General features: G+C 38.9%; 1 protein-coding gene across 1 annotated transcript in view; it reads right to left on the bottom strand.

Moving 5' to 3' along the window:
* The window catches only part of otoa (otoancorin), a 47,940-nt gene that overhangs the window by 21,477 nt on the left and 11,322 nt on the right, over positions 1–15,141 (bottom strand). Inside the window, exons 6-15 of the mRNA XM_031893565.1 lie at positions 14,598–14,688; positions 11,917–12,048; positions 11,036–11,271; positions 10,657–10,754; positions 6,369–6,475; positions 5,384–5,523; positions 4,848–4,971; positions 4,424–4,639; positions 2,790–2,957; positions 1,676–1,816 (exon numbers count right to left, since the gene is read on the bottom strand). Coding sequence (XP_031749425.1) covers positions 1,676–1,816; positions 2,790–2,957; positions 4,424–4,639; positions 4,848–4,971; positions 5,384–5,523; positions 6,369–6,475; positions 10,657–10,754; positions 11,036–11,271; positions 11,917–12,048; positions 14,598–14,688 — 1,453 coding nt within the window. The remainder of the gene's footprint in view (positions 1–1,675; positions 1,817–2,789; positions 2,958–4,423; positions 4,640–4,847; positions 4,972–5,383; positions 5,524–6,368; positions 6,476–10,656; positions 10,755–11,035; positions 11,272–11,916; positions 12,049–14,597; positions 14,689–15,141) is intronic.

Raw genomic sequence — 15,141 nt, 5'->3', positions numbered from 1 at the left:
CAGTAGAAATCTTCCTGGGCTTCCCATAGCTATTGTCATGGCTGTGTAACGCATCAGGGAGTTGGGATCACAGGTAATTGAGACCAGAGGTGGCCCGGTTTAGCACAGCCTACAGCCCGGCACCGGTCCCCGGACCGGTGGTTGGGGACCCCTGTTCTAGGCTACAACCTGGGTGCAGTTCAGAATCGTAATACAAAGTATAAAAAATAATACTCATTTTGCTGAATTTCACTTTCTATTTTTCTCTAAACTCTGTTTTTAGTGCATTTTATATACTTTTACAACTAATGTTTTGACAAGATGTAACTATTTTTGGAGTTTTATGATATTTATTAATATTTCATAATTAATTAGCATGTTGCACTTTATTGTATATCCTAGCATGATGCACTTTCTTTTTCAGATCATTTGGACACATGAACATAATGGTGTCTGCTGGGAGTTTATGAAGAGGATAATTTAAGATGATTTTCATAGGTGCTAAGGTCTCACACACGGATCAATGGTCGTTCAGTTTGGTCAGCACAGGTTACATTGGTTGACATAGCCATCACCTGTTGACAGCTCTAGGTGGGCTGAATATACAGTAATTCATTTCTATTATTATTATTATTATTAATATTATTATTAATAATAATAATAATAATACTAATAATAATAATTAATAATAACTGAGAAATTTCTAGATTTGTCTAAAAGGGACAGTCTGACTGGCTCTATGTTTCTGATAGTAGAGAACATACCTCCCATTAGGTCATGACCATTGCCCAATTCACTCATAAGTAGTAATAGGGTGGTGCTTAAATGGGAGATATAACCACTAATATAAATATATATTCAGATTTAAAGAACAATATACTGGCACCCCTTCAATTGGTGGAAGCCCCACTAGGGTATCCCTGAGCATGGCCTATTAACCAGGTCCCATGAAATTAATATATCATTGAATACAAATAAGAAACTTCCCTTTATTATAGATCACATTAAAATCACAGTACCTGTATCCTGAGGTATCTGCTTGAATATAGTTAAGTCGGTATCAATATTTGAAAATGTGAAGAAGTAAAGACTTAACACTCATGCATCCCCCAAATCCCACAATCCCCTGCGCACGTGATGTCAATAAGGAACATCACAGTGCAATGGATTGTGGGGTATGTAGTTCCTGCATGCTGTCTGTAAACTGTGGAAAAGTTGTTACAATTTGTAACATTAGTGTTTTAATCCCCTGACACGATTTCATATGATCAAACAGAGAAGAACTGGTTTTTTTTTAGGATTTCAGCATATAAAATGGTATTTATTCCTACTTTTTGAAGGAACAGATTATAGGGATAGGTATATTAGGGGTTTCACTGTTGTGAGGGGCTCTTTAACAAATTTTTGTTCGTAAGCTGGAGTTCTTCTTTAAATACAGATGCTGCAGAGAAAGTTCTGCAGGGGATATCTATATTTGTCCAACCTGTCCACTGTAGTCTTTAATTCACAGCCTTTCTAAACTTTCTTATAGATTTCAGGAGAAGGGAACAATGAACAATCTGCGCTCACAGCAATCTCTGCAAGAGGCATTTCATCCCCGCCACCAGGATACACATGGCTTGTCAGTTCCACAGTCTAATTCCTGCAGGAGCGACTCCTTTCTGCTCAAGGGCATCTGGGTTAAACACATAATTACCTGACTTTTCCTCATCTCTTTATCCTTCAGAACTGCAGCATCCATATCTCCTTGTGCTAAGAGATGCGAGAGAGACACCTCTTTAAAGAAGACTCCGTTTATGTCTGACACAACTGTCTGAAAATCCCCAGAGGACAGCACCTAATTAGAAGAAAAATAGAACTCAGTGGTGACATTTGACTGGTGTCAGTGCAATGTATGGAATTACTGTCAGGCTATTGTTCTTGAATAAAAATAGCAGTTACTGTGCATGCAGAAGGATGTAAACTGGGTTATTTCAGCATAGCTAAAAGTGTCAATTAGAACTCACTAAAAGTCTCAATAAAAATGGATACTTTGAAAGCAAGTTTATATCTGCCTATTTATATGTATATATCATGGTATTAGCATATATATATATATATACATATATAAAATTGCTGCTGACAACTGAGTTTCTATTCATCTGATTGGGAAATCAGCCACTTATGTTGCTAGGAGAGGGATAGCTACATGAACACTGACTTCCCAAGTGATACCAGGTGCATCTGCCATAGGCAGCATGTTTCCCATTCACATGACTGGAAAGCATTTGTCAGCACACAAGGTTGCTTTGATTATCGCACAACGAGATCACTGCAGTCAAATTCTAAAATGACCATTTACCATTAACCTAACCCTTGGCATATGGGTGCTGGTGTTTTATCCAGTGCTGGGCCTAAGGTTCAGGGCACCCAAGTTAGGCACCCGCCCCAACACACACCCTCCCCACATTTCGAGTACCAATGCAAAACTTGCTCACTGGGACTGCAGATTCAGGCTGCCCAAAACTAGGGGAAGGCATGAGGTACATGTTCAGTGCCCCCACCATTGTGCCCTAGGCACATGTCTCTTCTGCCTACTCCTAGTTCCTCTGGTTTTATCTGGCCAAATCTACCTGTCACCATTAGCAACATTTAACTAAAATACAGACTAACTGGTGCTTCTCTTCTGGTGTTGAATATGCTCCACGTGCTAAAGGCCTAAGGATTTGTCTGGACAGCTTACTGGACAGATGGATTGGATACTGAATACTGTAATTCTAAACACATTACACAAAAAAATAAATTTTCAGTTTTCAGTTTATCATAGTTACCTTACTTAGGATTCCTTCTTGCTGTGCTGGTGATAGGCCTGGTGCATGCTGGGTGAGTCCGGCTTTCAGTGCCATTAGAAGCTCCCGGGAGTTAATTTCATGGAAAGACTGTGTGCCTATTCCGGAAACCAGTTCCCCCAACTGGCTGATATTAGAAAACGTTAACACCTTTTTCCAAAGACATAAAGTGTATTTAATAATCAAAGCATTCAATGGTTTAATTCCTTGGATGTCTCCAACACATTCTATTACTTGACACCCTAGGGCTTAGCATACATATATATATTTTAGTGTGCTGTTGTATACACACTGATATTGATTATTACACCACTACGTGTTTCCACAACTATACAATACATGTGGTTGAGGCTGTTATATTTGCGTCCCGTCTTGACAATCACTTTTAGTTCTTATTAAAGAACAAGAGGAAGCAGGACCCAGCACAAGTGCACAAGTGCATTTAATTATACTGTATGCCTCATGATAATAGTTTTGTGTTAACTTGACAACTGATAAAGGGGCTGTTAACCTGAAACATGTTGTGTGAAACGGAGCCCAGAGATCTGAGACAATTGGCACACAACAGAACACAGCGTGCAAAATGCAAAAAATGTTCCATTGTGCCCTTTTTTGCACTTGGCACACTGTGTTGAGCTTCCCCTTTTAATAACCCCTTGTATCTTGATAATATGTTAAATTATTCCAAGATTTGTAGTCTAGTAAACAGTGCAAAGCAACAATGTTTAGATATTTTTATAATCTGAAGGTCTTGATTTTTACAGTTGTTATCGCTCCGTAATAAAAATTTGCGTTCTGATAAATTGACTCCCAAGAATGTATTCCCCGCTGGATTGTATTTAATGTCACTGAGCAAATCGCCACTAATCATACACTCAACACACAAGGGGCATTAAAGGAAAACTATACCCTCAAACAATGTAGTCTCTATAAAAATATATTGCATAAACAATCTCATATGTAAACTCTTGCTTCATCTAAATAAACTATTTTCATAAAAATATATTTTTTTTTAGTAGTATGTGCCATTGGGTAATGCTAAATAGAAGATAGCCATTTTAAGATTTAAGGGCCGCCTCCTGGTATCATATGATTCAAAGTGCATAGAAGCAAACCAACACATACATGCTAGGCCCCATCAGCCAATTAATGGGCAGAGTTCTGTCTTTTACTCCCTTACTACTTCCTGTTACAGGGAGCACACAGCCCATCACCAAATGGTGGATCATGGGAAAGGATGTAAAAGGGCAATATTTACAGATATAAATATTCCAGTTTAGCAAGATTCTTTAGTAGGTCACTTAATATGATATAAACTATTTGTTGTTTAGGTATTCATTCTCTTTGTATAGTTTTCTTTTAAAACCTGTAGCATCAGTTTATCCACAATTGTCTTATGAGGAAATAACTCTATGTTTAGTCTATGTTCTTCAAGATTTCACCCATTCCAAGTCTTTCACAATATTATTTATATGAGAAGTAAAATGCAGTTGATACAACATCCATATGTAACCAATAGAATTCATCTGAGCTGGTGAAACTATTGCCAGAAATCCTTATGTATTAGTATATCTTAAAGCTGAAATAAAAAACAGTCCCTTTTCCATCAGCCTTACCTTTTCTGAATGAAGATATTTTCCAGCCAGTACCATAATTTGGCTTTTTGTCCACCCTGAGACCTGTTGAAGCGTTAGGATAGCCGCTTGCACAGCTTCGGAAGAAAGTGACTCCAGCTGGGGAAGGGTTAATCCAACCACAGCATCCGAAAGGGAGCCAAGGCTTTCGTTGAGTGTCTGATTTAATGTGGCTATTTGTAGAAATTGGGACTTCAACTGTGGGAAGTTACATTATTATATCTTTATTAATATTAACATAGAGATGGATAAACAGTTAAGATAAGTTTTTCTTTGTTAATTGCAGCTGGCTTTGAATTACCAAATAAGCTTTTCTCATCAAATTGAATCTGGCCCATAATTTCACAGAACAAATGGTATGTCTACTTTATGAAGGAAATGGTTTATATGTATTAAGAAGAGTCACCTTTTGCACGTCTGAGTGAAAACCTCTCAGTTGGTTGCACTTTATCATCTGGTGCAGTAATGCTTTTGCCACAGTTGAATCAAGATCTTGACCATCATCGTAAAAACAAACAAGTAGTCCCAGCCTGAAATTCAAAAGAAAATGCATCAGTCTCAGACCTATAAAATTCCAAGATGTTTACTAAGAAAAGGGGCACTGAAAAATATCAGCAAAGAAAACCAAAACATTCCATCTAACCCCAAAAAACACCCCACAACAACTTTTTTTTAAGCCTATCTATTTATATATCCTTCCTGTTCTGAACTCTTGGCACCATTTGGCCACACCCTGACACAACCAGCTTTAAGCAGGATGGTCCACTTCTAGTTTGGTTTTGATTTATACATATATATGACTTTGTATTTCTATATATTATATATGTTATTTTGGCAAATAACAAAATATTTATTAAAAACCTACTTTGATACCCATATACCCGTATTTTTGGCAGCATTGGGACTTACACAATGGAAAACAATTAGAAAAGAGTTCCTTGCCTGTATATAGTAGAAATATTCCTCATATCAAATCCAGAGGCGTTTATTAGCTCCAGCAAAGCTTTGGCAAGGTCTGGTGTTATATCATACACGGTGTCCAGTTGCTTGGTGGCATTATCATAACTGATAAACATCCGAATCTATAGGCAGTCAACAACACAATTTAGTTGTATATGTAGCTCCTCGTGGGGATATTGTTCTAGATCAGGGGTCCTCAGACTTTTTTACCCATGAGCAAATTTTACATGTTAAAACAGTTGGAGAGCAACACAAACATAAAAACGTTCCTAAAGGGTGCCAAATAAGGGCTGTGATTGTCTATTTGGCAGTCCTTATATATACTTGCAGCCTAGAGGAGGGTTTATTTATCAGTACACCTGGTTTTTATGCAATCAGAACTTGCCTCCAAGCCAGGAATTCAAAATAAGCACCTGCTTTGGGGACACTGGGAGCAACATCCAAGGGGTTGGTAAGTAACATGTTGCTCCTGAGCCACTGTTTTAGGGATCACTGGTCTACATAATACCTGCTCTATCTGTAGGTTTCAAAAATGGAATATAATTCAACATAAAAGTGCCTTCACCTTGTTCAGGTGTGTTCTATGAAAGGTAAAAAACTATCTTTACAAAGCTCTGACCATATATTTTGCATAATACTAACTCGGCCTAACTATTACATTGCTTTCTCTTGGCTGCTGAACTGAACTAAAGGTTAGCACTTTCTTATTTCTAGGAAACTCTTATAATATAACACAGTTGTATATGTTCATTAGTTATCAGTGACTCTAGACTGTTCATTAGTTATCAGTGACTCTAGACTGTTCATTAGTTATCAGTGACTCTAGACTGTTCATTAGTTATCAGTGACTCTAGACTGTTCATTAGTTATCAGTGACTCTAGACTGTTCATTAGTTATCAGTGACTCTAGATTCTTAGAATGGGTTGGCGATTCTACTATTCCAACAATAGAAAATATTTTTTTTACCTCATTGACATTAATTTTCCTAATTTCTTCCATTGGGAGATGGACCATATATCTGCCAAGGATCCAAAGATTTTCTGCTGTGACCCATGACACGGAGCCATTGATGTCTGCATATAAACACATTAGGTGATTTATTATGATGAATGTTATATTCAAATATTAGATCATGATGAATTAGTAATTGCCACTATAACAATAATTGTATATTGCTTAGTAAGCAGAGTAGTGGCGTTAGGGCCTAATAATTGCAGTCCATATACTGGCTAGACTATGAAAGCCCTTTAGGATAGCTGCTTATTAATATTTGATAAAAATGATAAAATCTTCATATATCTAGTAGCAAAACTGATATCAGCAGGTTGAATATATGAGGTTTGGCTATGCTACCACGAAACTGATGCTGGCAAGATGCTTAGAATAAAGTTAAGAAACTGATATTGCTTAGAATAAAGTTTGCCTAGAGACTATTTTTTCATTTATCGAAATGGCTAAGGGATTATTATCCAATAAAAATTAAGGCACATTTTTTTGCTATAAGATGATAGATAATAAAAGACACTGTAACGGCCAGCCAGGGAGAGATCTCGCCAAGCTTCTGTATTCTGTGCTTGACCAATAGAGCTTCCTTCTCTGATGAAATAACTGCCAAGGCTCTGCTGGAATTATTTTGGAAACTTACCACAAGCTACAGGACCCAACAGTGGGCAAAGGGCACGTGTTGGATGATAGGAATTACAAGAACTGAATAGTAAAACTACTGATGTGTTTATCAAAGAGAAGGCATAATAGCTTTAGAACACATGTGACTAGACGTTAAGGAGGCAGATGCCATGCCTTTGAAATGGCGAAACATAGGGGGTTAATTATAAACATCAAATTCAAGTGTTTTTGTTAAATATCATGAATACGAATAATGACTAAAAAACCTAAATTTTCAATATTTGTTAAGCAAAAAAACTAGAATTAAATGTCATCACCTAAAAGCTTGTGAGGCCATGTAGAAGTCAAGGGAAGTTGTTCTAGGCAAAATTTCAACTATTTAGACAATTCAAGTTTTTTTTTAAAAAAAATTCAAGCTTGTCAACCCATTCAAACTGAATTCTGGGTATTCAAGTTTTTCATAAATAAGATAACACTTTACGAATACAACTTTTGATCAATAACCCCCCCCCAGACTCTAAAATAATCCCAAAAGGTGAAGCCCAAAAGCTACCAAGAAACAAATAAGATTGGAATGTTTTGTGGTGATAAACACAGCAAATGTGCTACTTAATAATAATACTGATCAATCTTGTCAGTCTAAAGCAGAGTCCTAGCCTGAAGGCCAGTTAGGGTCAGATTTAAAGAATGTCTATTGGTCTCTGTGACTATCCTAGCAGCCAAAGGTTTAGTATAAACACTTCTTATGTTATCATTCTTTAAACTATGGCTGATTTAACATATGATTGCAATCTTCTAATAAGCTAAGGGAGGTCCTTTCCAAATGTTGGGGTTCGAATACATGGCTGAGCTAAAAAAGTCCAACAAGCACTGGTCTAAAGTCTTATCCAGCCAATTTGTACCTTATGAGACTTGTCCATAGCTGCCAGTGGATTAGACACTCTACTATAGGGTGTATTACTTCCTTCCAAAATGTTACTCTAAAGTTGACACTATTGCAATTGATGGTGAGTTCCCAGTTGGCTAGTTGTGTGCTTAGAAGCAGCACCCCGGGGAGTAAGCAAATAAAATGGAGAGTCCCGGGAATGCACCATTTTGTATTTTTCATTTTTATTCAACATTTTAGTTTGAACCAGCAAGGCAAGGCACATCAAATTGGATAAATACTCCTTTTAATATAAAAACATTGAGTAATTTTAACCAATGTACATTAAATGGTTGATTAGAATTACATTTGTTTTCAGTTGTTTTATTTGTTTTTGTAATTCCCGAAATCGCATCCCACCGGCTAGAATGTAAATCGGCAGTAGGATGGCATACATGGCACCGAAATTGCCGAAGTTTCTTCTCAAGGTAACTTTCAGCAAGTCTCGGTGCCGCGTATGCCATCCCACAGGCGATTTACATTCTAGCTGGTGGGATGGCATTTCGGGGAGATTAGTCGCCCGCGACAAGGGAGATTTGTCACTCGGCGACTAACCTCCTGTCTGTCACAGCCCTAAAAGAGAGTCAGATTAATTAGGCTGCAGATATCGCAGACTGAACTACTTAGTGGCACAGACAACAACCTCTTGATACATTCCAAACATATTTCCAGAGAGTTATTCTCCATCCATCCTCATCTTCAACCTGTATTTGTAGTCCAGCAATAGCCAGAGAGCTACAGGCTGAACTTCATTACAAACTCCGAGGGGGGAATTCACAAAAGTGGAGTAAATGTGGTGGAAAAACTGGTGGAAAACACTTTCTCCAGATTCACAAACAGAAATCCGCCTAAATTCCAACTCAACCGCCACTTTTCCATTTTTAGTGAAAGAAAGACAGTTTACAGACACTTTTGTGAATTTGTCGTTTATACAACATTTTTACAACATTTTTTCCCGACATTTTCAAAATGGAGTAAAGCTCAGTGTAACTCTGTTAGATCAATTCTAAGCTCTTCTGTTTTGTTTCACCCAGTCTCCATATCAAGCCTAAGGTAGGGGCCCCATTGGGGGAATGTTAACATATTAATGGGGATTAGCAGACTCATTGTTAGGGGACAAGTTTCTGTCTTAGCCTAGAACAATAGGTGCAAAAAGCCTCATTAACATTTTATAAACAAGTAAAACATTGATTAAAAAAAGTTCAATTTATATCTAAAAATTTTTACTTTTATAATATATATTATTTATACATATAAAAAGTTTTTACCTCATATTTACATAATTATGCACATTTTAACTTAATGAATGAGGCAATAATAACATTTTGTGTGAATATATTGTAAACATTTTTATTAAAAGGAAAAGTAAAGCCTCCCAGGCAAATTTTTAGTTTTAGCAGCAGCAGTGCCCCCTCTTTAATCACTTCACTGACACTTTCCGCAACTTATCTGTGCCCCCATGGCATGTCCAGAACTACAGAGCTGCTTAACAGCATTGGTCCCAACCTGTTCCCAGCAGCCATCTTGGGGATCAGCAAAAAGCACAGGCACACTGGCACCCAAACTGGCATATTGGGGTACAAGGTTGGACTGGCCCCAACAGGGCACTGGATAAAAACCCGGTGGGCCCTAGTCCTGTTGGACCTCTATTCACCGGGCATGTTGGTATGGGGGCCGGATTGCTGCTGCCCAGTAATGAGTAGGGGCTAGAGAAGACTGTATTTAGACCCTTAAATCTTGTTACAGAAGTGGAATTACACAGAAATATAGAATAAAATGATAGTGTAATTTTGTATTCTGTAAGACTGTACAGCGCTGCGTACCCTTGTGGCGCTTTATAAATAAAGTTATACATACATATACATACATACATAGATTGTCCTGAAAAATATGATGTACAGTTTCCCTGTGCAAACTAAAATTACCCCTCAGGAAATGCCCCCAAAGTGAAATGACATATGAAATGCCAAATAAATCCTGCCGGTAAAATCCTTATTCCAAGGCTCCTGTCGCTGTGGGACTGGGTTTGATGGCACTGACAAATTTACTAAAAGCTAAAGGCAGATTCATTAAAAAAATGTCGGGAAAATGACAAAATCTGAAAACTGTCTGCTTAAAAGACAAATTCACAAAAGTGGAGATAGAGGTTTGTGAATTAGGTGGAAAATCCCACAAATCTATCTCCACTTTTATTTTGTCTCAATATCACCACTTTTGTAAATTCCCCCCATCTGTTCCATTATAAAAACTTGATTGTTCAAATGAAACAACAGAGTGAGTGTTTCTTTTTGAGAGTTTTTTTTTTGTTTCAAAACATTCATGGCTTACTAAGTAGGTGATACAAATTGCCCACGTTTTAATGATTAATCTGAATTCGTGCCATTGCAGGAATGCAGTCCCACAGGTCCTTATGATGTATGAGTGCTTTGTTCTGTTACTTTATTACAAAGAGAAGGTGATGAGCGGATTATTTCTATGGGCTCCTCTGTGTTCCCATTTCGTATCCCAATACCCACAGTGATCATTCAGCAACGGCCATTCCCAAGTCAATGCTTGTCTTACATAAGTTTGTGTGCTTATTCCTACTACTCATTCACAGACTATCTTTTTACTCACTCCTTGTCTGTGGTGATTGTACAATATGAATAGTCTTTTTCATGCTTTCAAACAACACAACTTACTGTAGCAGAGAAAGGCACTCACCATTTGTCATATGAGTTTTCTGAAGAGTCAACCATTCATAGACAGCTCTCCTTGTGCTGGCTGATATTTTATCATACAGATCCCTAAATACAGAAGACCTGCATAAAGAATGTGAATGTTCCTTATTACCAGGGCATAATACCAAAAAACCACACTAGTGGGGCTTATTTATAAACACAGGGCAAATTTGCTCATGGGCAGTAACCCATAGCAAACAATTAGTGATTGGTAAGTTGATCAATAAAAGCAAGCACTTGATTGGTTGCCATGAGTTACTGCTTAGGTGCAAGTTTGCCCAGTGGTTATAAATGAACCCCACTGTCTTAATTTTTAACCTACAAAAAACCAGGGACCTATACACCAGGTTTAGGAGCCTTACATGTTTCTAAACAGGTCCTCCGGCAATTCAGATGGAAGGCTTTCTATCACATCTTTTTGTAGATAAATTGACCCATACAGCCGTATGACTTGGCTCACAAGATCCACACATTCTACTGAGTTCAGGACTGGAAGACATTTTTCAAGGGTGATGAGAAATAAGGTTCTGTTGCCTCCTGGACACTGGAATATCCTCTCCCGGATTGTTTCAAAATCCATAACAACATCAGCCATGTCCTATAACAATCATGAGAGGTCTTATCTCTTTCTAGATCTCAAAAGCTGTAGAGCTGCAACATGCAACATATGAAACGTGCACTGTACAAAGAGGCTGAATAACCAGGGGAGAAGGGTGACATTTTTGAAGTAGCAGGCTTTTTATTACAGAACTGGATTACAGAGTTGGTCTCTTTTTGAAGAAGCTACGCCTCCCTAAATCTTCGTTATTCTATGCTGAAGTGCTTTGGGTGCTTTGTCTGCATTTAAGATTTGGCAAGAACAATACATTAACATGGCTTCCCACAAAGACAGAACTATCTATGGTGCACTGAAGTCCATCACTAAGGGCCAGAAGCGATAGGCAATATATAATATGCAATGTGAGTAGTCAACATCAGTCACCAAATATCTCTCACAGAGACTTTACTAGATAGGAAGGACCTTTCACCTTGGTAAATATACACATTTCCTCTATATTATTTTTTCTAAACTATGTTATTTATGAATTATTACATATTTTATGAATTAATCTGCTGTCCTTGACCTTGCACTACAAACCAGCAGCCAAACTAGGGAAAGAAGATGAGGACCCAGAGTCTAATTTCAAACTGCAGAGATATCATAAACATTATGGTCATATGGAATGGTTAATTAGGTACTTACAAAGGTTTCCTTTTTGGCTCCAAGCAGATATTTCATTACGAGCTGAAACTGCTGAGAATCAAGACGCCTTAATTCATTCAGCAGAAGCTTGGGGTCTTCAGATATGTTCTCAAGATAGTTTATAACTGAGCTCTTCAGAGACAAAGCAGATACATAATAAACATGAATTAAAACTGACCCAGCTACATCTGGACTATGTTGATCCTTGAGACTAATGATTACTGGGAATGATTATTAGGAAATGTCATTACACTTCATAATTACTAGAGTGAAGCAGAGAGTCTGTAGGAATTGCACTGGCTATCCATAATAGAAGAAGCTCAGCAAATCCTTTTTTGGTTATAATATGAAAATGAGTAATGAAAATGAGGTAGGTGTGATTTAAGACTTATTTACAACTATTTACACAGTCATTGCATTAAAAAAATTCCAATTATTAAAGGTACTTGCTTGGTGCCTTTCAGCCCATCCCACCAGGGACGGCCTTAGGCTGACTGAACCTATTGGGCCTAATCGGGCCCTGTGCTTATGGGGGCCCGCACCAGGACAGCAGGAGATAAGCTTTCTCACAGCCAAACTAGAAAATAATACTGCCCAGCTTGCCCCAACCATAAGTGGCCCAGCCCTCCCCCAACCCCAAGTAGCCCGGCCCGCCCTCAACCCCAATCGTCCCTGCCTCCCCTATATTGAATTGGGCAGGGACTGGTGTGTGTGAAAGAGGACAACAGAAAAAGGGTACAAAGTGGAATGTGAGAGAATGTTATGGGGAATAAGATAGTAGGAGATATTGGGAGATACAGAAAAGGAATAAAATGTATGTAGAGAACACAAAAAAGTGAGGAAAGGTGGGTGATCCACTGGCAGAGGTAAGAGTGCCAAAGGAAAGTTTGAGAAAGAGAAAACCGAATATCTAGTATGTAAAAGAAAAGTAAGAGAAGCACATAAGAGATGAACTGCTGGAAGAAGAGGAGACAAAGGGAAAGTGGAGGAAAGCAGGAGAGAAAAATATATAAATCAGAGAAAAGTAACAACCAATAGAAAATGAGCAGAATTTTGGCCTTGCACATTTTTTTTTTATCTTTTTCTGAACCCTAGCGTGCTTGTTTAAATAGCAATGCAACAGTGGTGCCGAACAACATCTGTACCTTTATCCTCATCTACCAACATTGTGCTGCCTATGTGGCAGGAGGAAGAGCCGTTCAATGAGAGCAATTTGGGTTTCTTGCCTTAGGGACATTGAAAGACAAGGATATTGTTGCCTGGGGTAAAGCTGCGCTATCCGCAGGTGAGAAATTCAGAAATTCACTAACATTCAGATCTCGGCAGATAAAACACTGTACTTGCAGCGATTCAGCATAATTGTTAAAAAATGTGAAAGTAGGCAGAGGTATTTTCAGAGATGTCTTGCCCACAGTAGCACAGATTTACTGCTGGTGACAAGTCTCCTCTTGTGCCATAAATAACCCTATCACTGCTGTTGCCATGTCTCCCTCTTGTTGGTTACACAATGCTAGTGGTGTCAGGACCCACTGCCTTCCATTGTAAACAATGTGCTTGTGCCAGTAATTACTGTCTTTCACTTTGCAAAATGTGCCTGAGGTGCCAGTAACCACTGCCTCACACTGTATACAATATGCTTGGTGCGTCAGTGCCCAGTTTCGGGGGCCAATGGAACAAGAGAGAGAGGTAAAAAGGCAGGGTTACTTACAGCAGCAGTTATGTGGAGAAAGGGAGAGGCAGGAACTATTTACCCAGCAAGTCCTGAACCTCATGCCAACACTTCGTTTAGGAGGCCCTGCCAAAATGGTCCCAATTGGGCCCTGCAGTTGATAAGACTGGCCCTTGTCCCACCCCCTCTTGTGAACTGCATAGTGTTCCTATTGACACAGGGGAATCCTGGAGCTTCCATTACCTTTGAGGTGTGATTTTCTGCTAATAGGAGCACCAGCCCGGGGTATAACATAAGGGATCTTAATTACTGGGGGTTGACCAACATTTGGAACCTGCCAGTGATGTGAACATTCCTTTTTCTTTAGAAGTCAACAATTAACCTCCAGTTAAACTCACTCACCAGGCCTAGACTGGCAATCTGTGGATTCTGGTAACTTCCAGATGGGCTGCTCTAAGATGCTATAGACATTATTCTATGACACTTAGGGGCCGATTTACTAATCCACGAACGGATTGAAAGCGTCCGAATGCGGTTTTTCGTAATGATCGGTATTTTGCGAACTTTTAGTCGCCGTCGCGACTTTTTCGTAAATTGCCGCGACTTTTTCATAGCCGTTATGACTTGCGCGAATTGTTGCGACTTTTTTGTAGCCACCGCAAAAAAATCGGAAAGGTCTGCCCGCCGTATACTAGCGCTCAATACGAAAAAGTTGCGACAATTTGCGCAAGTCGTAACGACTACGAAAAAGTAGCGACAATTCACGCAAGTCGTAATGGCTACGAAAAAGTCGCAACAATTCACGAAAAAGTCGCAATGGCGATGAAAAAATACGAAAAAGTTGCAAAATGTTCGTTTCCAATCTGATTTTTTCCCATTCGGGATTTGGATTCGTGGATTAGTAAATCAGCCCCTTAAAGTGGGCTGATTTTTTTGGGGCCTCTGTGTACTTTAAATGCCAGCCCAATCCAGACCAGTCACTCACATGCTGTTCTCAGTCCCCTCACCTTACCTGTAGGCTACCAATTGAAAGATCATTGTAGCCAGCCAGATATTTCATTATCCCCAGAATTAGATCTGGTGTCCAAACATTGCTGTAGAAACTGCAAGCACAATTACAATAAGAATAATTACAGGGGCAGTTTTGTTGCTCTGGTTTCATTATTTAATAGCATCACATGCAGAGTTTGCCAAGAGAAGAATGCCTGTCAAAAGTACACAATAATACACAAGAATGATTTATATTTTTGAGACAACGTGTTTTAAAAATATTGCAGGGGTTCTATTTCAGTTCCATAAATTAGAACAGAATTTTAGGGTTTCTGCACCCCTGGCTGTATTAAAGGAAAGCTATACCCCCAGAAGATATCCCTCACCTGACAGGAAATAATGCAGCTCTGACTGTAACAGGCAGGCCCGGATTTGTGGAAAGGCCACAAAGGCCCGGGCCTAGGGCGGCACAAGTTTAGGGGCGGCATGCCGCCCCGCCGCAACAGTTTTTTTAAATTTGGCTCCCATACGGAGCAGTCGGGACCTCTCCCCACTGCTCCGTATGG

This window comes from Xenopus tropicalis, chromosome 9 (assembly GCF_000004195.4).
Source record: "Xenopus tropicalis strain Nigerian chromosome 9, UCB_Xtro_10.0, whole genome shotgun sequence".
Classification (NCBI taxonomy): domain Eukaryota; kingdom Metazoa; phylum Chordata; class Amphibia; order Anura; family Pipidae; genus Xenopus; species Xenopus tropicalis.
This window is presented reverse-complemented; position numbering and strand designations above follow the sequence as displayed.